Source organism: Mugil cephalus, chromosome 15 (genome assembly GCF_022458985.1).
Source record: "Mugil cephalus isolate CIBA_MC_2020 chromosome 15, CIBA_Mcephalus_1.1, whole genome shotgun sequence".
Classification (NCBI taxonomy): Eukaryota; Metazoa; Chordata; class Actinopteri; order Mugiliformes; family Mugilidae; genus Mugil; species Mugil cephalus.
The window spans coordinates 4,263,568-4,287,696 of NC_061784.1; the positions used below are offsets into that span (position 1 = coordinate 4,263,568).

The 24,129-nt window shown below is 39.9% G+C and overlaps 1 protein-coding gene across 3 annotated transcripts in view; it reads left to right on the forward strand.

Annotated features, from left to right (window-relative positions):
• The window catches only part of LOC125021677 (seizure protein 6 homolog), an 82,524-nt gene that overhangs the window by 29,010 nt on the left and 29,385 nt on the right, over window positions 1-24,129 (forward strand). For 2 of the 3 annotated variants that reach the window (XM_047607808.1, XM_047607809.1), the window contains exons 2-3: window positions 16,821-17,579; window positions 18,124-18,245. In XM_047607808.1, the coding sequence (XP_047463764.1) occupies window positions 16,821-17,579; window positions 18,124-18,245 (881 nt within the window). Of the gene's footprint in view, window positions 1-15,273; window positions 15,430-16,820; window positions 17,580-18,123; window positions 18,246-24,129 lie in introns of those variants that run through there. The other variant, XM_047607810.1, reaches the window with a different exon arrangement.

The following is a 24,129-nucleotide window of genomic DNA, read 5'->3' on the forward strand; positions in this document are numbered from 1 at the left end:
GCGTGGGTGTGGGGACCACTTGCTGTATCTAAAGACCTTGAGGAGCTCCGTTAGAATCTCAAAAGGGTTCAAAGAGGAGCACGCAAAAAGACATGAAAGAGGCAGATGAGAGAAGATCTCCCTCACTGTTACAGCATTGTCAGCCGCATTGCCAGTCACCAACCAATTAACGCTGGCCTGAGTTCTTTTCATTCAGTTTAGTCCAGATGGCGCACGATCCCATGCTATTAACATACTGTAGATGTACATCAAAGTGCCTATACAAGTTTCAGAATTCACTATTCTTCATATTTACTAACAGGAATGAGACTATAGTTACTTGCTAATTCAGGATATGATCCTGCTGAGACTCTGCAGGCAGCCCATGCAGGGAGACATTCTGGAAATGGTTCAGTTTAGTTACACTGTTAAAAGGGCTCCAGTATCATTTATTATTATTAAGTGGAGGTACACAGTGTTGCAAGCTGTTGGCTATATTCTCAATGCACTAAATCACACATTTGTCCAAGCCTCAGTTTGAAATACAAATAAAGACACCAAGACAGTGATTCCTTTCAGTATCCTGTATTTGGTTTTGGACCTGGTCACTTTTGTAAAGATTACTGTAATAGAAATCAAACATTAACAATATTTACAGAGATGTTTTATGTTCATTTATTATTTTGCATGTATGTTTGCAGAAAGTAAAATTCACTTTAAAAAGTCACATTAGATTTAATGTCTAAATATAAATCTAAATAAAAAAAAATAATATAATACTATTTATGCAGGTATTCAAATACAAAATATGATGTTCTTTGGTGTTCATTCTTCATTTTAGGAATGTAAATCTATTATGCTTATAAGAAATCTATGATATATAAGAATACACATTGGTCATCTTCTAACAAAGTAGCTGTTGAGTATGTATCTGCTGCACTCAGTGGTCGATAAATATGTTCAGAATGATCTCTCACACCTTCATTACTAAAACACCCAAAGGACCAGGGCTGAAATCTTCAAGGCCCTGCTTTTCTCAGTCAGCCTCTTATTATATGTGATACGTTGTGATATGTGCAGTGCTGCTTATGTGACGTTTATGTAATGACACTCCAAGTTAAAGCCTTTATTTAGGTTTTAAATGCATTTTCACAGTTTTTAAGTAATATTCCCAATGGAATGGAAGTGCGTGCAAAAAAGGGTTTAACGTGCTTTATCCTGGTAGAAAAAATGCTGACACAACAAGTCTTTATTTAGAGATTCTAAAAGTGGTTTTTGCTTCTTCCAAATGCACGTGTAGGTGGCACGAGAAACCCACCATCATTGAGAAGGAGACACAATGAATGTGTGTGAAATCTTATGCGTAGTGTGCTCATCTTGGTTATTGGATTACTGGCTACGTCCAACCCCATGACATGCTTTTTTTTTTCTTTTTTTTTTTGTGACACCTCATGTTTGTCTCCGGTGTAATGACCGTGTGATTGATAAACTGCTCATTACTATCAAGCATTGTCACAGGGATTGCAGGGATTTATAATTAACAGAACAAAATTAATGATACAACAATTTAAGGCCACCCACACAGCAGTTCGGTTGCTTGAAACAAGGTGAGAGCGAAACACCCCCTGGTGAACACTTTTGTTTTTGTTGGAAAAGAAACAGAAAAACCATTAAATTGTATATTAAAAGTGTAGTGACATGGATAAAAGACTGGGCACAAACATTTATTTCTGGCCTTTAAATCCAGTCAGCCTAAACCACTTTAATTTTCACTCCCTCTCTCTCTCTCTCTCTCTCTCTCTCTCTCCATGTATATATATATACTATTTATTTAATTTTTTTCACTGCTCTTCCACACAGATTTGCTTTTGCACCACATGTGTTTGTAGATCCTCTTAGGGTAGCCAGGCTTGAAATCCAATTTTGGTGAAGCTATAAAGCACGTAAAAAAAATAAATAAATAAAAAATAAAAAAAACATAAAAAGTTTACAAACTGTGATGATTCTTTTCATTACTCAGGAACCCTGTTGAGAACAACTTTACAACTTTGGTGCAGTGATACGTGTTTTTTGTTATCGTATACTTGAATGCTAATGTAAAGTTTGTCTCTCAAGAGTAACAGCTGTTTGCCAAGAGACGTGTTCATCAGCTGGGCTTTGTTTTTACCATCTGCCAGAGCTTTAACTTTAATAGTTTTACTGATTAAATTACCTGGTGTGGTAATTCACAGCACTTCATAATAACATGCCCTTGCACCGTCAGATGGGGGCCCTCATTTTCTGTGAAAAGTTTAAACAAGATTATAAATGAATATCTGGAGTCTCTCAATTATACATGAGTGTCCTGCTCAATAACAGTTTATTAAAATCCTAAGCTTCAAGAGGCTGTGATTTGCAGTTATTTAAAGCCATCACAGGAAGCTATTCTTAGGTGAAAACCCGACCACTGTAGGAGAATGATGGTTTTAATAAAGTGAGTCTATTAATATCATGGAACCAATGAATGTTTTTCTTTTTAATTGGTTGAACCACTGAAAAATGTTATCTGGTTACTTGTCTTGCTTCTTTGCAGTCTAGAAATTAAAGACAATATTAATTCCAAGCTTTACAAACAGCCCATAATATGTAAAGCACAGAAGGATTAAGGAACTGGAGCAGATTGGCAGTCCTATATAGCCTCCAAGGAGTCAACTCACCATGGAAAAATGGATTGTACATCAAATAATGAAGAAAAAAAAACTACAGCTGTTTCAGAAACTGCATGATCCTATTGCGACAAACGCATGATGAAAATCCTGAAATATAACAGCAATGTAAGATCTTACATGTTCACTATCTCTGTGTGATTTTCTGTCCCTGCACCTACAGGACTTGTCATTACATCTTACTACTATCAATGACAATGTCAGGATTTATTTTGGGTCTTATTTCCCTTTAACCATTAGCTGTAAAAACAAAAAGCAGTAGCACCGTGCAGGGACAGTTACCAAATAAATCTCTCTGAAGTTAAATGATGTGCCTGTCTGATACATAAAGACCAACATCAGTTTAATTTCTAGAGTGCAACAGATGTAGACTATACATTACTTTTGGAGAGGAGGGCTGTTGACCTATTGCTGGTCTTTCTCTTGCTAGCAACCTGATCTAGACAACTTTTGGATCTATTGTTTGATGTCTAGATGTGATATTATTAAGCTTTGGAAACCCAATACCAGAGAGCACCATGTAGACATGAACGTACTTGATACACTGGAACACCATCAATGTGCCATTGTGTTATGACTGACATGCTGCAGGCACTTGTGCAGTTGTGATGTTTTCTGCAAGCAAAGTAGCAAAATGGGCTACAAATTGCAGTATTCATTCTAAACCACTAGCATGGAAGCCAGCCAGAGATTTCCTCATCCACAGAGTTTCTGTCTGTTGGGAACTGATTATGCCCTAGCAAAGATCTGCAAATCGTTTAGGTGGGCTTTGTGTGGTGATGGACAGTCGAGTTACAGTGACACGTCATGGACGTCATCTGAACACCTCTCATTTAGAGATCTGCAGGGGGCCTTAACCCTCTCCCAGCTGTCATTGGGCAGATGGCTGTGTACACCCTGGAGAGGTCACCTGGCATCACAAAACAACCACTCACACTGACATCCACACCTATGGCAAATTTAGAATCAGCAATGAACCCTAACAAGCATGTCTGAGCACCCGGAGAAAAGTCAAGCAGGCACAGGGAGAACATGAAAACAAACAGAGAGGCCCCCAGCAGGCCAGCACGTTTGAATCCAGAACCTTCTTGCCAACCACTGTGCCACCCATATCAGTTGAATTGAAATCTCAGTGTTAGTAAATCCCTATGTTTCATTTGATCTGCTGCTTTGACCAGAAGCAACACAGAAAAGATTACTGTTTTAAGCTTCAGGTTGTACACTGAAACTTTTGAGAAACAATAGCCATAATACTATATACCACATCTGCCAACTGATTGCTCTGATAGAACTAAATATGCCACAGCTTTAACTATTGTTATACTGTAAAACAAAAGAATGGATATATACCAAATTTCATCTTCAGAAACATAAATGAAAAATAAAAACAAACCCATCTATAGTCATTACAGATGTGAACCAAATCCATTGAGCAGCTCTTTTAAATGAACTATGGGAACCAAATGGCAGTTGTGAGTCGTTGATTTTGATCCAGATCTCACCCTATCAATATTCCTGGTGAGTATTTCCTGGATAAAATGAGTTACCCCAGGGCTGGCATCTTAAAAACAAATACCAAAATGTGCCAGTTTTCTGAGCATCTCTTTGAAAGGAACGGATCCACAAGCTCCGGCTCCCTCCAAAGAGCCGCAAATCCCATCTCTAATATTAATGCAAAAAAAAAAAACACACTGATGCCATTTACCTGTTCCTTACGAATGCTGGTATGTGTATGTGAAACACACATGGAACGCGCCTTTTAGTCAAAAACATGGCGCTTTCTCAGCTCCAAAGGGTCCTGTATCTATCAGACCTCTACAGAAAGCGGCACCATCCATCACTGTCAGTGTTAATATTGTTTCCCCTCACCTCCCAATAGGCAGCTTGTGTTTTGGTTTACAGCAGTTATGTTTTCAGACTTGTGTGCTCACAGGCCCTCACCTGACTTTGCTCTCTGGCATCCCCCTGCCAAATCACATTAAACTAATTTCAACATTACATGCAGCCAGCATGCTAAAATGCCTCTGGTTAAGACATCGTTCTTTCGAATTGTCTAATCACGCATTCCACAGCTCATTGTTCCTTTTCTTTTTCTTTTTAAATTCTTGCTTAAAGGTTGCAATTGCAGAGATTGATGCAGTGAGGCGATGGAGAATTGACAAGAAAATGTAATTATGTTATTTTATTTTATTTATTTTTTTTGTTTAGAGGACTGACAAAGCTATAACTACTCCAAATCTTATACCCTACCACATTGTTAAGTTGTAAAAATTGCTATTTGAAAAAAGTCAAGCAGAAAACATCACCAATAATGTTGCACACACTAAAACAGGACACTAAAATGTATGAAATAACCCTGTAGTTCAGATCAAAGCCTAAACTATAAATGCTGTCCAGCCTCTGTTTACACTGTCTCCACACTTAGAGGCAGTTTTCCAGTATGTCTGTCATGTTTAGAAGGCAGAAAATAACATCACTCCCAAATAATATTAGAACCTAATTGTGGGCCTTTCTATCCAGCTCAATGACTGCCTTTCCATAAAAGAGATTTAACCACCGTGTGTCAGAAACATACATCCATTTCAAGCCAATTGTGTCCATGCTCCTCCTGGCTTTTCTCTTCATTTCTAGACCCTTTGACCAATTTGACTTTTATTTTGCTTGCTCGCTCGCTTCAGCAGTGTGCACCAAAAATACTCACTCTGCCTTGATTCCTACAGATCTAAGTGCAAAAAACTCCTCCTGTAAATACTTCAAGGTTGAGGTTCACTCTTGGATGCGGTCTTTATTCCTTTAGATGCTTCAGCATTATTAAATACAACTTCTCCTTCTCCTCCATAGGTGCAATGCTTTTTTTATTATTTTAACATGAACTCATAAAGGAGAAGTGCTTATGTTATAGATTTTCCCTCTGTCTCATAAGTTCTTAGACACATCAGAAATCACTGATGAGACATAATATTCAAGTCACGATCACCTAACAAGCTCCTCGTGGCAGCCTGTGGAAATGAGGCGCACTTGCCGAAAGCAAGAGATCAGAACCCTAAATCCACAATTTGTGCTATCACGCTAAATGCTCAGGCAGATTTTCAAAGAACATGTCCGATTAAGAACTGTCATTAATACCACCCTAGAACATGACGCAGCATGATCGTTTTAACGATTTGCCTTCACCACTTTTGGACTGTCACTGCTGCTGAGTAATGAGACACAATATTGTCTAATGTGATAATGACTGTGGGTTTGGATTGTGTGTCTGAGTGCCATCCAGCTGTGTGTGTGTATTGTACGTGTGTCTCTGAGTATGGACCACAGTATCGAACTATAAAGTTGTAGACAAACGGAACAACTGGTCAGGTGAGAAACAAGGTGCAAGGCAGGATTTTAAGTCTGGACTTAATTAGACCCAAAGCCTGCATCTGTTTCTTGGTAAATGGCAGGGAATTTTACTTTAGAGGAAGGTGACTTTGGAGGAGGATTCCCACAGAATAACTTGAGTAAGTGTGTCCTGCTGGATTTGTTCTACATTGAAGTGTGCAACTGAAGATATTTAAAACAGGCTGTTTGATGAGCTTTTCTTCTTTCTTATCGTTTGCTGCAATAAAAGTCTAAACAAACTAAAACTGCAGATTGCTAAGCAGGGCCACCTTATTGACTATCTCTGTGGCCTAGCCAAATCCTGTCAAGCTTGCACAAGTCATTGACAATACTATCTTTTTTTTTTTTTTTTTTTTTTTTTTTTTAAGTGAACACAAGAGAACTGTGTTTGTTGCCAAAAGCAAGATAGCTATCTTGTTGGGGCTTCAATTTTCGGATGCTCCTCTCTGTCCAATAAAGATTTGGAGGAGTTCTTGAGGCCGGAATGAGTTTTCCTTGTTTTGGTGTCTGGCCCTTGACTAATTTGGTTTTATAACAAGAGCCTCCCCATGAGATACAGGGTATTGACAAGTGCAATGCCTTATATAGGAATGTCAATCTATGACAAGTACACTGATAAGGTTGAAAATCGCCAGTGTGGTCCTTTTCCGTGAGCTGATGGATTTGTTATGGGGCTGGGAAATCATTTGAGGATGGGTGGAGAGTGTGACATCAATCAAGTAGCTTTTAAATTCGCCGCTAATGTCTGTGCTGTCTGAGGGAGGGCCAGATGTACAAGCTTCCCCTCTCAAAGAACACCATTTAGAGAATGACTGTGTATACACTACATATATTTTTTTTTCTACATACAGATTAAAAGTCATTGGCAGCAATAAAAGGCAATGCACGCCACAGTCAAATGGGAGCGACATAATCACTAAAAGTTTCTTCTATTAAGCCAGAGCTTCCTTGACTTCTTCAAATCACATTGTGATCCACCACAGATTTGAAAGTTGTAGGTGTTTTTTCACCCACAGCTCTCTTCTTAATTGACTCCACCATGGAGTAAATGAGAAGAAAATGAAAAGATAAATTACTCTAATGGAAGGAAATGGAGTGTGAAAAGAGGCATTCCTCCCAGTATATTTTCTGGGATGCGGAGCATTGGTAAATTGAAATACAGCGAAGGATTCGGCTTCAACATTAGACAGACTCTGCCTTGATTACGGAAGATGATGTAGTTTTAATGCCAGGCATTTGTACAACATTACGCATAATCATTTATTCCTTGGTTCTCGGGTAGGAGAAGAAAAATTTAAGCAAAATGCAAAAATGAAGACAGCTGTGATTTAAAGAATTCAAATATCTTCAGCTAACAATAGGACAGATTCTAAAACAATTTATTACCAATTAAAATACATTCAACTCCTCGCCACAGAGTTCAGATTTGTTTAACTGTGGCCCGTTTACCCCCTGCAGATTAAATGCTTCACAGTAGATTTCATGCAAATAGTGGTGCCGGGTAGCTCTGTTTTCACTCTGCTCTAGCTTAAAGGTCAGGTCTTATGAGCTTCCTAGCACCATTAAGAGACAGTTTGTTTAAAAGCCTGTCTGAAGGACAATGCTCAATGAACCGGAACACCGACAGCCCGTAATAAATGAAAGGGAAAAGTTATGGTTCCGCTCAATGAAGTCAAAGGGCAGATGGAGGATAAGATTGTATCTCATCTCAATGTGGCGTTATCCTCGTGACTAGAAAAAATCTGAGTGAAAGGAAATTTAGATGCTTTGAAATTGGGAAATCTGCACATTCATGGTTAAATTGTTCTGTTCTTAGGCTGTAAATCAGTGTGAGGAAAGCAATTGTGACCTTTTGTTTCTTTCTTTCTTTCTTTTCTGAAAGGCTAGTTCCAGTGCTCACTTAATTAAATTTTCTTCATTTACCTCCTGCTACCTTTTTTATATATATGTTTATTCATTTCCACTTTCACGCACCTGTCACACCCGCAAGCAACTTTAAATGATCAATTCATTAAGTTGACTAATGGAATCATTTATCAGTTTCACCTCATTATTTCCCATAGTCTTCCCTCACTGCTTTATGCAAACTAGCGTAGAATCTGCACATGGTGCAGGAAACGCAGGAAAAGTCACGAACGGGGAAAGTTCACCTTAGGTGTTAGAATGAATGAATGAATTCATGAGCGTGTGAGCCTCCACTGAGAACCCTAGGAGGAGTCATGTAGAGTGATCTGAAGGCCTCGTATCTGAGCCCAGCGGAAGTTGCTTATTGATTTGCTTGTCTAGTGGGCTCTCTGTAATAATAAGGAAATAAAGCCCCTGGATATTAGGAGATTGATGTCAATCAGCAGCCAGCCTCAAGTGTGGCTTGTCCCATCTTATTAGCGCTCTCTCCATGCACTGAGTGTTCACTGATGACTCCATTGATATGCAACTGAAGAGAGGGGGCTGTCTGTTGCTATCTTGAGGAGCATTCCCCTATGATTGCTCACTCTGCCGTCCTCCAGTAGACTGAGGGCCTGCCACAGATCCATGGAATATCAAGCCAAACCTGCCCTCATGGGTAACTTCTTCATCTTTTCTGGCTTGCGTATGGACTTTTAAGCTTTATGTGAATCAGGACTAATGTTTTGTGTAAGATTTTTACAAATTTTGTTTATTTGTCATGGTGTATTGTCCGTATGCTTTTTAAAATACCTGCCTTAGGACAGCGGATGAAATTTAGCGGCTGTGCTAACTACGGCATATTTATATTGATGCTTTTTGCTGATATGTTGATTAATGTGCATTGTCCTAATCAAATAAATAAATAAAATTAAAAATAAATAAAACAGAGGCAGAGAATGAAAGACTGCAAGCGGACTACAAGACATATACTTTCATTAGAGAAAAAAAGGGGGGGAAGTCCAGTTGACACGTTATCTAACAGGGAATTATAGTGGGGCTACACAGATTGTTATAATCATTTGTAAATATATCGGGGTACCATGAACATTTTGATAAGGATATTCTTTGTCAGAAGAAAGCAGCAAGAATTCTTTTCCCCTTCAGTCAGTGCACAGGCGGGAAAGTGGTGTGTGGTGGTTAGCACTGATATCTCACAGCAAGAATCCCCAGTCGGATTCTCGGTTTGAATCTGACTGGGACCTTTCTGTGCAGACTTGCATGTTCTCCCTGTGTCTCTCCGGGTACTCTGGCTTCCTCCCACTGTCCAAAGACATGCTCGTTGGGTTCATTGGTGATTCAAAATTGGCTGTAGGTGTGAATGTGAGTGTGGATATTTGCCTGTCTCTACATGTTAGCCCTAGGGATGGGCGTCGAAAAGATTTTATTGATACTGATGCCATTATCGATTCTGCTTATCAATCCGATACTTTATTGATTCCTTTATCAAATCCTCCGGTGCATTTTTGGTTTAGAGAAAGCAGGCATTCGTGATTTTGCGTAAACAACAGCTTCTAAACAACAGATAAGACCTTGTGTAAGTAAGCGAATAGGAAGTTGGTCACTAGATAATCACTAGCACTGCTCTGCTGAGACTAAGTGATAGTTGCACTGATTGAGAACTGGTTTACCAGAGATGCAGTGCGTCGTCGACAAATGCTTCAGCATTTTGGTGGTTTTAGAACAAAGCTCTTGCTTGAAATCAGTGCTGCATAAATTGCATGCTGCACTGGTACAGTCCCTTCTGGTGACGTGAAGCGACACTTTGGACCATTTTAGTCTCTCTGGCATCACGTCTTCCTTGTCGTCACGTGTTGTGAATGGGACCTTCAATGTAAAGATTCTTCTTCTTCTTTTTTATGGCGATTGACAAACAAGTCTTAGGTACATTACCGCCACCTTCTGGACTGGGATGTAAAGATTCAGCACAAAAAGAATTGATAAGAGGAATCGATAAGCATGAAGGCTAATGATATTGATGAACTGAACCGTTTTTTTCCGAAGAACTGGTTCTAGATGCCCATCCCTAGACCTGTCCAGGGTGTACACTGCCTCTTACCTGTTAGCCTCCAGCCACCCCCCCGACCCTCAAGATGACAAGCGGTTATAGAAGATGTGATGAGATGAGTCAATGCACTTGATATCAAGACACACAGAATTATGTACCAAATCCGCTTTGCTTATTTGCATGATTTTATATTATTAGATCTGGGTTTTCCATATCTTAATATTGTTACGTTTTTACAACAGGGTCATTATTGTTGGATGCGATTTGCCATAAGGACTCAGTAGGTGAGAATTTTCCACACAGTTCTTCTTCTCAGATCCTTCTACCGGATGTATTCACAGGAAAAAAAAAAATCACAAGCTAAATTTCCCCTGAGACAATAAATGGTATTATATTGTACTTATGCCAGTGCTTAGAATAAGGTAATCTCACTCCTGTCATGGTAATTACCACCTCTAATTTATGAATTAGCTCTAATTAACCAGCTACAGTGTTACGTGATGGGATGCAGTCATGTGCATAATGTCTTGAGTGTGCTGCACTGTTTCTACTTTTAGGAGTGAGATGTGTGGAATAACAGCAGTTTACACATCTGTCACCTCGCTGTGATTTATCACAAGTCTCACAGAACAACTTACAACTTGCTTTGTGCCACAACTATGATAGGATGACACCCATTTTGTCAACCTGACAGGGAACATCAAGATCACTTTGCTCTGAAACAGCGCTGGTTGTGCCAGAATATTCAGTACATCAATACCTGATTGGAGACCTTCCAGCACAATACACTCAAATCGGTTTGTTCTTAAGGGGTGAGTTTTTTCTAAGATGAGGGATTGTCTGTGTTTTAATAAAGCCCCTGGGTCCAGCAGAGGTTGTAATATTTACCATTCTGATAAAAGGTTTGCATTACATTCAGAATATTTTGCTGCGGCACAATATTTGACTTCAGTGGTAATAACTAAAGGGGGGACAGTGGTGCAGGGAGTACTATTGTGACATATGTGAACAAAATGAATCTACTGACCAGCTCTTTAAAACAAACAATGGGACCTGAGTGGGACTCACAGTTGTGAGTCATTCTGTTTTTCTTTTTACTCTTTTTCACGCAGTTGCAAACAGTGATGGTGACAGAGATGGTGAGCATAGCGATGTGGACCAGGGTTTGATTTGCCGGTCAGCACAAAGGTGCTTGCAGAAATTCTCACAGAATAATTAAGCGTCTATCTATATCGAGAATCTATATTTTATATAGACAGATTGAGATATTCCACTAAGAGAATATGTATTAGTAGAATGTCTAAGTTTGGATGATTGTGATTCAAATTATACCCTATCACAGTACTTATTTTGAGGATAGATGAACCACCCCTTTGAACCGCTCTTTGAAAGGAATAGATCTACAAGATCCTGCTCCCTTCAAAGAGCCACAAATCCCATCTCTGGTTCTGAGTTCAGTTGGGATAAGTTCCAGCCCCCTGTGACCCTCTACAAAAGAAATGGTTGGAGTTCTATAGTGACACTAAGTGCTGTAGTGGTAGTATAAGTACTAGAACTAATACTACTCCATTACAAGTAAAAAAAAAAAAAAGAAAATAGCTTCAGGTATCAAAAGTAAACAGCACTCAATGCTGAAATACACCCACTGTGAATGCTGCAGTGTTATATATTATTATTATATTATCATAACTGATACATCAGTATGCTGGCATCATTTTAATGCCATAACTGCTGTAGGTGAAACTCACAATTATGGATTAATCTGCTGATTATTTTCTTGATTTATGGCTGACTTTGTAAAAAAATAAATAAATCTGAAAATAAAGAGAAATTCCCTGATGATCATGAAAAGCCTGGAGTCACTTTCAAAAAGCTTGTATTTGGACAACCAATTCTCAATTAGTTGATTAATAAATAAAAAAAATAAAAATCATTAAAGCACCAAACCAAAAATATTTGTCCACTACTGAAATGACACTTTAAATTCAGCACTTCTCTCTGAAACCTCAACTGTAAATGCCCAATTAAGGTTTGGAGATAAACTCAGTATGGTAGCAGTACTCCTCTTCTCTGTAATCACCACTGCGAGGGATCCAACCTGTACACATTGATCCTGTATTGATCTGTGTATGAGAAACTCTGCTTTAACCCAGTTCTCTGTTCTCACTCTCCACATTCACTCGATATTCCAACTGAAGGGCAGCGACTGGATGATCAAAATCTGCCCAACATGGATAGAGGCAGAGAGGGGGACTAAGATAAGAGAACAGGAGGCTGGGTATCCTTACGAGTCCAGTGCAGCAATAAACATTATCTTGGCAGAAGATAATTCCCCATACAATAATGTATTTGAGATTCCTCTGTGCTTCGCAGCTCTAAGCAGGGAGGCCAGTCTTATATTCTTCAATCATTTATTAAGACCTCCCTTAACATTCTTTATTCTCTCTGGTAGCGAGACATGTCAGATGTGCTTAGTTTGCCTTTACAGCGCAGTTTTGGCTGCTCTTGTTGTGACAGAATAAGGCTACAAGGAAATGTTTCTCCTCTATCTGAGAACATCAAAAGGTCTTTTGAATTGCTTCTGTCGTCGAGAAAGATGAATGTGGTGTTGTCGCGTTTGTCAGTAAAATGTAAAACCGCGTGTCAATTCTGTCAGCCTGGGAGAGGCTTTGTAACAAAACTGTTTACTCTTGCTCATGTACGGCCTGATCAAACTTTTATTAGCGCGCTCGATTGTGGTAAAATCACTCCGCATCAGCAAAAACGTTACAGAGGCTTACAACTACTTTCCAAGTTTTACGAGCGGAGCAGAGCTTCTCCGGAGGCATGGTTAATTCACATTTATTCATTTCTTGTTTAAAACATCAATGTTTATTTTCTGTTATAAGAATCCGTATAGAATTCATAATGACAATGTCGATTTTTCAGGTTGTTATAACTGGGGACTAAAAAAAGATGCAGAAAACTGACTAAATAGACTGAATACTTGATGTAGACTGTCTCACCCAATACTGAATAACTTTTTTAAAATAAACCTCCGAATGATTTTGATTTCCAACTGAGGCTCCTTCATCCTCACGCGGCGCCGTAATAGAAACACTCGCATAGGGATATCTCACTCATTTGCAGCCTGTGTCAACAACATCCTTTCATCTAGAAGCGTGAAAAGTGTGCTGGCAGCTATTCTGCCTCATTAAGACAAACTGTCACCCCGAATGCAAGCTAATTACCGTGTCAAAGCTGACAGTACTGTTTCATGTAGACACATGTACGCAGACGCTCCCTCATTGTTTTAAGCATTTAGCCGCTGTGCGTTTTCTACTTTGGAAAACATTGTTTGATGTTCATATATCATCACATCATCTTTAAATTTGTAAATTAGCTTTTGCACTGTGCTGAATAAAGATTAACAAGTGTATATCTTGGGAGGAGAAGAAGCCGGTAAGGACTAAAAATTACAGGAGGGAGAAGGAGGAGATGACATTAACACTAATATAAAATCACACATTCACAGTAATCAGCAGTATTTTTGTCAGCTCGTTTCACTTTTCTGCAGGATAGTGAGTTTCAGACACAGACTTTATTTATCTGCATGATGCCGAAATGGATTCATGCTTTCATTACTTGGAGGTTGGACTATACCGTAATGACCTCTTTGCAGGCAAGGCAAAGAATCTGATTAGAAAACTTCAGCTAGTTTATTTAGAACCCTGGTGGCAAACTTTTAACAAAAAAACTTGGAAAATAGAGCACATTACCACTCCTTTAATATGGCTACCCTGCTCTGGCTCCTCATTTCATGAGATCCTTAAACTCAAAGCTCTTAATGCTGAGGCACATTCTTAGGTCCTCTGATGCTGGTATTGTAACTGTCCCTAAAGTGGCCCACAAAGTCAGTAGGGAAACTTCTTTTAACTATTGAACTCTAAGACTGTGGAACACCCTGTGCAGTTATATTAGATATGCAAGCTCCTGAAAACCTACTTATTCAGGCAGGCCTTTAGATAATGCAGTGTGAATTTATCTCTCTCCACTACCACTTTCCATTTTTATTTCTCCGTCTGGTTTTATTAGTAGATCTTTTTTTAATCAACATATTTGTTTTTATGCTTTTCGTACTTGTTGTGTTGCATGTTATGTATGAAAGGTACCATAAAGTCAGCAGTGGAGTGTCAAAACCAGAAGAAAAAATCTCACTATGCAAATGGTTCAGAAATGAGGCATCTTTTAGGTAGTGTAAGTATGTTTGGGTAGCACTGGGAGTTGATCATTTGAGGTTAACTGGCCCATCAAAGACACAAACGACATACTGAAGTTCATCTTTGCAAATGTCTATACTGTATGGAGCAATTAGGGATTTTAAGTGGTGAAAAATGTTCATTTATCAGATTTCCCCAAACAACTGATATGAGGAAATGTAGCAGATAATGGAGAAAATATGGCCCTTTTGGGTGTGCAGTGCAATTATGTAGTTGCAAAAAAACACTTACACAACATGAGTTGATTGGCTTGTCTGTCCTTCCGCAGATGTTGAAAGCTATGCTGGTGTTTAAAATGCCATAAATGTCAGATGTGAGCCTCAGCAGTTGCTATTTTCTATAATTCTACCACAAATGAGCATCGTTGTCTCGTTTTGGGCAAATAAGTCAGTGCGTTTACATGCACTGCATAATCGAGCTATGCCCAAAATTCAACTTTCCGAATACAGTCCTTGTCCCAGTTTAAATGCAAAGGAGAAAATCTGACAGGAAAAACTGACAGGAACGTGTCCTCCTCCTCCACCCTAGGTGGCGATATGTGTCTTTGCAGCGGGTTAATACGGCGCCCTTTCAGGTTGCCCTTCATCCCACATTTAAAACACCAACAAGATGGATAATAGTACAGCCTTTTAACCTCTATGTAATGTGCGCGCTACTTATGGTGCAGATAGGATGTGCACTATCCCTCAAGTGGTTCTTCTATGGGCTCTGTTTACCTTCTTCTTCTGCAACCAGCTTTCTTCTGATAACTTTTGTAATTGCTCCCTCTGAGTTTTAAAAACTTTTGGGCAGTCTATAAAATCCCTAATCTTTTTTTCACGCTCTGTCCGGTTGGTACAGCCAAAAACATCACAATAATTCACCATTTTCCAGATCTACTTAAGTTGGTGCGCTTTGTTTACCTTACCGAGTGCCTCCAATATGGTGACTTCCGGATTTATGACGCGCAGATGCCGCGCAGTGAAATGCCGTGAAAATTTCCCACCGCGTTATCTGGGTGTCTTAGTCGGATAAGGAGAACTCCGATATTAGTAACTCGTTTACATTTAAATTTACATGTAAATGAGTGCATATAAACGCAGTGAGTATGGCTACCCCGCTCTGTTTTGCTTGGACTGGAAGACAGGGAGCGTAGAAGACAGACTCCGAGCTAAAGGTAACTAACGTGCAGTTTTAATTCTTCCTGGTAATAATGAGATATGGGTTGCTCACTTCATCATTGAATAAAATCTTTTTCAGTAGAAAATCGCTCAGTCTGTATTTAAAATGGATGAACAGTGCCACTGACATATTAGCAAAGCCACCAGAGAGAGCATTATTTGTTGAGATAATCAAATGATAAATGAAGAGGTTTGCTGCATGCAAATATTTCGTCGAAATTTGATTTACTGAATCGAGACGAGTGGATACGTGTATTTTACAAAGCAAAGTTCATCCTTAAAAGATAAAAGACAGAAGATAAAAGATAATCCTCCAGGCCATAATAAGTCTTCCTAACACGCAGTCTAACTATCCGAGTGTTGACACAAGCAAAGCTTAAGTTAAGCGTTCTGGGGGAATAAGGGGACATGGATGCAGTTCACAGCTAAACATTTAGGAAACTGGGATGCTTGTCGTTGTGGAAGGTTTGAAGAACGTAAAAGGAAAAAACTGTTTATTTCACAATGCTAACAGATAATTAGCAAAAATAGCTAAACTACTAAAACGGCAAGACTTCACTGTGAGGTTAAACACCCACAGATAAGTATAGTACCCGTAGCAATTCAGCAGACAGGGTACTTGCCGTTTTCAGACTCTAGCACAGATCTTGCAGCTGGAAAGTCCACATGTGCACACTGATCAAGGTTAGAAAAGAGAGAGTACGTCTATAATACTAGAGTGTGAAAGGCAGCCTTGGAAAAAAATATGTGCTTTTAAACCTTTTTATCCAACAAGTAACTACACTTCTACTCAGTGTTTCTCTGCTGAGATTTTACTGCCCGTGGGGTGTGATTTTGGAATTAATCTTTGATAAGCTGACTCCCTGCAAGCTGCTACTCTCCACTGTTGGTTTTATTCAGTGACAGGACACTTGAAACAATATCATTTATCAACGAAGATATTCAGTCAAACACGTCAAGTACCAACACACACCAAGTGTATTGACTGCATATGTTCTTCTTCAATATCAGATTTGCTGTGACTGACATGTGTTAACCCACAATAAGGTTCTGTAATGATTAGGCCTATGCTGTGTCACCATTCCCCCCTCCCGAAGTCTCTCTCATTCTCTCTCACACACACGCACATGGATAATGAACTGATTAAAATATCAGCAAAATACTCTATGTGTGGAAGAATTATACACGAGGACAGCCTCTCACCTCATTAGGCATTATTTTGTTAGATTATAAACTGGCAGAGTTGATGGTTCTATAATGAAACTGTCAAAAAGACATACGGCTCTTTTGCGCTGTGTGTTGCTTTAGTAGTTCACTGAACTGTTTTATATTTTGTTTAATACTGTATGACCATTTTATCTTTTTTTTTTTTTTCATTTACTTTCAGGTCCAAAAGAAAGTAACAGCATTAATAAGAGGACACTGGACCAAGACAGGGGGCTCTTTACACACTTGTCTACACAGGACACAGAAAGCGAAGTTCATCCAGTCACAACCGTCTCACCGATGAACCTCCCCAACCACCAGCGTGTCTTCAAGGGCCTGCTGCTTCATGAGCACCTACTTACCAGGGATTTCCAGGGGGATCAGCATTTTTTCAGGAAGGATGGCTCCGTTGCTGCATATCCCACAATGCCAGGCTCTGTGTCTGCTTCAAATGCTGGAGACCCTGTCACTCAAATCGTGCCCCATGAGGATGCCCCGGCCTTCTCCGACGTCGCCACTACGGCCACTGCGGCTGCCACCTCCCCGCTGACCACATTTTCTCCCACGACACCGGGGTCGCCGATGTCTCTCCCTCAAAGCAAGTCATCTAAGGAGAGGACAAGGGTGGCCGACAAAGTACAGCCAACTACAGACACCCTCACCACTCAAGTAACGCCAAATAATAGAGGTTCGGGCAGCGAAAACAAGCCAGTGGCTTCCTTATCCTCACGGGAAAGTCGGCCTCAAAGTTGGAGTGCTTCTCCCGTACGGGCTACTATTGCACCCTCCTCCTTGTGGATAGAGAAAGGAGAAGCCAGGGAAACTGCAGTGAAAAACAAAACCAGCCCTGACCATGTACTCCTCAAGTCTGAAGAAGAACGTACCACCACGTCCACAACCGTTATCACAACTACTACCATCACCACCATGCAAACATCAGGTAGACTTGTTGTATTACAGATCACACTATTCAAATGACATTGATTAGATTAGATTCAATGTTATTGTCATTAGACATGTACAGGTACAGGACAACGAAACGCAGTTTAGCATCTAACCAGAAGTGCAAAAAGCAGTGAGTACAACATGGCACCAGTTTTGCATAAATCTGTCCCCAGTGGAAATTAAAAAGAATTGAGTCTTCAAAACGAAATTTAACAGCTGCATCCCAGAGGACAAGAAAATTAGGCATCAGGTCATCAGCATCATTCCTCTTCATTTCACATTCAGCACACAACTATTCATCTCTCCACCAGGGATGACACAGTTGCTCATGTGTCAAAAACAATCTGATTTTTCCCGATGTGTCCTGCCCGTCCTTTCCACTGGCCACAGAGGGCTGAAAGCCCTGATGAGTATTGTCGGACAGGATATCTGCAGAGATAGTTAGAGGGTTATGGGGCCAGGGAGACACAGGTGGGCTGTCAGAAAGATCAGTGGTCCGGGAAAAAGGGAATCACTTGTCTTTTCGCTGTCTCCCCCAGAGCCCTGCAGTCTGAATTTCACTGACCCTGAGGGTAGCATCGAAATCCTACAGCAACTTGACTCTGGAGTGGAGTGCAACTACTTGATTACGGTCTACCTGGGATATGGCATTGAGGTTCAGGTCAGTGCAATAATGTTGTTAGTAGTGCTTTGAAACGATGCTTTTTGATAACATGTCTGCATCTTAGACCTGCGTTAATTTGCCACTTAAGGGGGAGGGATAACAGGCTATAAACACTGAGGTTGTGCAACCACAAAACCGACTTTGCTAAAATTGCTGGGTCACAGTATCACATAAAAACAAAAACACTCTTGACGACTACTAGTAAAAGAAAAATAGGTGTAAAGGTGTAAAAATAAATAATAATAATAAAAATAAAAATTGTATCAAGAATAATAAAATAAATACAATAAAACATAATGGATTATAAGGCAAAACAATTGTGTGCAAGTGTGCAAATTGAAGAGAGAGAGAAATAGGAGTGAATATATACCCCATATGCATAAGGATAATGGTAAGGTCCAATGATATGGATGAACGTATCTTTTAAAGAAAGGTGAGATGTTGTAAGGCTGGATTGAGTGCTGTATGAGACAATAGTTGGAATATAGTGGAGTTATGTGAATCCAGCATTTTATTCATCTATATATTTATTTATTCAGTGGCGTATCAGGTTTTGTGTCTGACAACAGCTGTCGGCATCACAAATGAAACTGACACAAGCGGAGAGCCTGAACCAATATAGTAAACGTGTAGGCTGTTAAACCATAACACTTAGCTGAAAAATACTACACAGCTCCCTGTCACTGGGGTAGAGTGCGTAATTGTCTCTGTTTGTCAAATACCATGGTTCATTTTAAATGTAAAAATATTGACTGTAGCGATTTAAACTTGCAAAAGACAGTGTGATGCTTTATAAAACACTCCTCAAAGCTACAAATGCTGCAACAAAGGCTTTTTATTCAGCCCGGGTAGAGTGCTGACATATTTTGGCTTAGCTTCAGCTGTAAGAGTATTTACTTGTCTTGTGTGTGGGTTGATAGAGATAGACAGGCAGTGAATTACTGTGAGTGGGTGGATGAGGGCACAAGTGGCGGGGTCTGTCTCAGGTCGAATGTTTGCTTGGTAAGTCTTTTCACTGAAGGTTATAAAAATTAACTGTCAGTGTGTGCGTTCCCTGGCATTTGCAATTCCTCAAACGCCTCATTTACCAGTGGAGACTTGAAAATGTGTGAGCTTTGTCTTGCTGCCTCTGGAGGGCCAAGATAAGTCTTGACAGAGTATATGTTCTGAGAGTGTGCTTTTCTTCTTCTGGGTAACTTAAGTAAACCTTGAAGCACTTATAGGCAGAGACACACTTACCTGCACATGCGCATGCAAACACACATGGGCATTTGATGTATCAGCTCTTGGCTTTCGCAGCTTCTCTAGTGAATATGGTAGGAAAAAAAAACATATTTGCAGACTCTAGAACTGCAAGGCTTTAAAGGAACAGAGAAACAGAGAAACTCACACATCAACCAGGCCTGCTACAGAAACAGGAGGTGTGTTTCAGCACCACCATGTGAACAGATGGGGGCCACTGTCTCGCTCCCTCAACTAAACTGATAGTGATCCAATGGCAGACTACACAGACAATTGCCTGGCATGGCTCAAGTGAACGTGGAGCCAAGGTTTCTGCCTTGGGAACGCATAAAGTGACTGAAGATTGAGAGGCAGAAATTAAAATCAAGCATGTGTCATGCCTCCTCATCAGCCCCTGGAGTTTATCCATGTTTCGAGGCTTTAAAGACACGGGATGACCACGAGTAGACTTGTGGAGCACCAGTGCTCCAGAAATGTTACGCAATGTCCTCAACAGTTTATAGTTTGTAATCTCGTCACTGAGTTGTAGGTAATCCTTAAAGTAAGCGGGGAGAGACAGACGCGTTTAGGAATGCCGCTGCAACTGTTTTCTGAGATTAACCGCTAGCAGTGAGGTGCTACACTTCCTTTTTCTGCAGATGGAGAGTCACAGAATGCGTGTCGTAAAATGTATTCTTTACTGATTAACATGTCCTTTCAGTGAATGGCAGACTGACACCGACTGATACCTAACAGTTCAATTAAATGTCTTTCATTCAGAGTCCTCCTAACTTTGAAGATGCTAAACTTTTTTTCAGTGTCTCATAAGCAACAAGAGATGAAATTGTTGAGAAAAAAGTGATTGCATCCACTTTGCTGATGACCTTATTTGTCATAAACGGACGCCAATCTCCGGAGCGATCACACCTCCCCCTGACACTTCTCTGGTCGAATTATAATGATTTTTTTGGTTTGTGACTATAACTCTTTCCCAGCTATATACACATACAAAACAACTGGCTTTAAATCTCTTAATACTCGCTTTGATTGATTGATTCAATGTGCACTAATAGGCCGAATATACCATCTTTAGATTGGAGGAGCTGCAAGAGGGACATCATAGTTGAAGCGCGTATTTTGTTTTGGCAGCCAGCCTTCCTCATGAAAGTGAGTTATCATCATATCAGACAGACCAGCAGTTTTCAAGGGCAAAGGAGAGAAAATTAGATGAAAGAAATACTCTGAAGGACGGATGCAGAGGTTGTGATAAATATTTACTATATGTTGATGTTGTGCACCTATCGTTCAGTAAAGCATAATATATAAATAGGCACGATGTCATTTCCAAGATTCAGACCTCTCTGAATCCTAGCAGCGTTCAAGAAAAATAAAAAATAAAATATCACAGAGATTGGTGGGGAATAAATAAGCAAGATCAGACCTTTTCTCTATTTAGTCAATACTCCTTTCAGCAGTCTGGCAGTCTGTGTGAGAGGGAGGATGAAAAATGTATCAGGAGAATTTACTGGCCTCAGCCTGCCTGTTCTACCCCTCTGCCACAGTTAACTGCATATAATGCATTGCCCCATCTGGTGATTCTGACCATATTATGATTTATTTCCAGAATAATTGTACAAATATTAAGAGCCCCTTTCAGCAGTGAGATTATCTAATGGTGTAATAAACACTGAAAGTGATTTTTAAAGACACGTTGCACTTATTAGCTATAACGCTAGCTTAATCCAGTGCATTTGGTCAATTATGCAAAATACTGTATGTACAAGATGTTTTCACAGGCAGAGTGTACAAATATAAAAAATATAAGATAAAAAAGGCAGAGAAGATCTCTGTATTATAAAAGGTTGTTTAACCCCTTACAGCGTTCATTAAAATTCTTCAGATTTATAAATTTCAACCCTAGAGTAATATTATAGGACATAGAAGACTTTTACTTTGGTGATATTTTTCAAACATTTTCCTTTACCATATATGGTTCCATGTCCTTAAGTGGTAGACAAATGTAAACATGTATTTAGATCATTCAAACACAGGAGCTTATTCTGGCACTTGTTAACATTATCACATTAGACAACATCGGGACACTTCTTCATGGTATGGAATAAGCTGAAACAAATGTGACTGGACTTTTGGTGTTTTCTTGAAGACATATCACCGCTCATCCAAGATAATTCTTCTGTTCTGAATGACAGGGGGGGGATTTTTTTGTTTGTTTGTTTATTGGAGACGTCTGTGGGTGCTGTCCACCTGAAACTGACTTGACTGTGTTCTGTAACAACTTGGGAATTGATAATCATCTGCTTTTCTTTCCCAAATAAATGGTACTTTAACAACCATTAATGGTCATTAATGGCTCCCAAGGTGTGAACGGGGATGCAGACATAAATTAAGACCATCTTAGAACACACAACAGGACTCTAGTTTCAGCTTAGTTTTATTGTCTATGCCAATGGCTGAGAACCTTCACAGATTTAAAGTAAGTAATCTAAACATTTAAAGAATTAATATACATTTAAGTGGGTTTGATGTGGGAAAAACTTTCAGTTGACTTGCTCCTTTCATGCTTTATTCAATTTTGGCTCATTGATTATTGTACATATTTTTCTAGCTGCAATCATTTCATTTTATTTGTCCAAATCATGCATGGATTGTGTCAACACTAACCCAGTTAGCCCTCGCACCGCTGTATGCATACATTCAAGAGACAATTTTTTCTTTTTACTGTGAATTTGTGATTTTTTTATTTCGACATCCGTGTCCTTTTCTCCCCCACACTCGCTTTTGCAATAAGGTTTTAGCGGAGTACAGATGGAGGCTTTCCAGAACTGGGCCGTGGTATTAAAGTGCTTAAAATCTGTTTCGGAGTTTTCTTTTATTTGATCAAATAAATCTAGTGGGTTCGCTAGCTATCAGCTCTTTCCAGACCATCTGTCCTGCTCTGATTTCTCCGTCTCCTCTGCTCACTGATCTACCTGCCTGGGTGTCTAGGAGTTGCCATCCTAGGTTCTGCACACGTTGTCACAGCTCTGTTTCATGCCACATCCTGGAGTCTTTCACTCTGAAAGAGAAAATAATGTGTGGGAGGCACTGGTTAATACATTTCTGCGGTTTAAAGCTTAGACATGGCCAATTTCTTCCACTGTCACAAAGGCTTATTATAGTTGTGTTTCCACTCGTTGAAAGGCTTAAAGTGGCATCGTTCAAGACAATGTTGGAGAGGGATCTGAGGTCAATATGATTTTCTCCCTCGTCCAAAACTTGTTACGGTGCCATACTTTCCACCTTTTCCGTCTTGCTCCCGTGTATTGTTTTTTCCACTTGTCTTGCTTCTTGGCCCTGTCTTAATCAGTGTAAATTGTTGCGGTGAACCTGGGAATAAATTAACAGAACACAGATGTGAATTAGCACGACACCAGCTTGGCGTGGTATGGTCGCTTTTTCTCAACTGACTTCATTTTATTCTCCTGATTATGCTGGTTAACACAACAAGCTGAAATAATATCAGCGTTTCCATAAGTAAAACATGTCATAAAAATGATAATATATGTTGATCATAGTTGGAGCCAAACTAATATAAGTGAACTGTAAAAGTGGCCATCAGGTGAAAGAAAACAGATTTTTCTGTATTTGTTTTGTTAATTCAACCACATAAATAAAAGGCTTTTGAGTGGGGAATATTATAGCTTCCCTGTTTTTCCTCCTGTTTCAGACAATTAAAAATTAAGCAACCTAAAACCAAGCGTCTAATGAGCACACGGCTAGATGGGAAATAAAGTAAACCTAAGGTGAGACCGTCGAGGAGCATCATCAATGGAGCGCTCCTTTAAGGATTGAGACGTAACAGTGCATGCCAAGTGTTTACAGCTAACCCTGACTTGAGGGTTAATGATTGGTATTTGATGCTGCCTCTGCGACCATGCTCCTCTGACTCCAATCAATAGTCATGTTAATAAGCGCCACCAATACTTGACACACAGCCCCCTCTCAGTGCTGGGTGAATTGCTGTATTGATCCTTGCACTCTCATTTTAATTCCAGTATTTCTTACAAAAGAAGCAAAATGCACACGGCATTGACCCTGGCTGATGAGGTAGGGAATTAAATTTGTTTTGTTGGTGTTCAGCAACCAGCAAAGCACTCATGGAATGAACAGACTGCGAGAAAGGGCTTCCAACAAAGGCGAGTCGTGACACCATGTAAAAAGAAAAGTTCCACTTTAAAATTCACTGATAAATGCAATCTGTCTTTCTCCACTTTGACATATCAAAGGGGGGGGACTTTTACATGGTAATGTTTGGCCCATTCACCGGCTCGTGTATCCAGCAGCACAAGAGGCGCGGGATGTAGCAGATGTGTCGCAGGGAACCTGTCTGACTGAGTAACAGAGGCCAAGACAGGCTTGCAGCCTTTAATCAAGTCGAAATGAAGCAAAAGGAAACCTTCATCATGCTGTGCCGTGGGCGAGTAAGCCAGGACATAAAGAAGGCCAGTTTGATCTTGATGAGCTTTTTAGTGTGTCAGGACTTTGCTGAGATGAGTTTTCATGGGGCCCAGCCATCTCTAGAGGAATGCTTTCAGGTGACACTAATTGCCCCTCCACCCAGCTAGCTGTCATAAATGGAGAAGTCTGTCTGGCAGAAAGC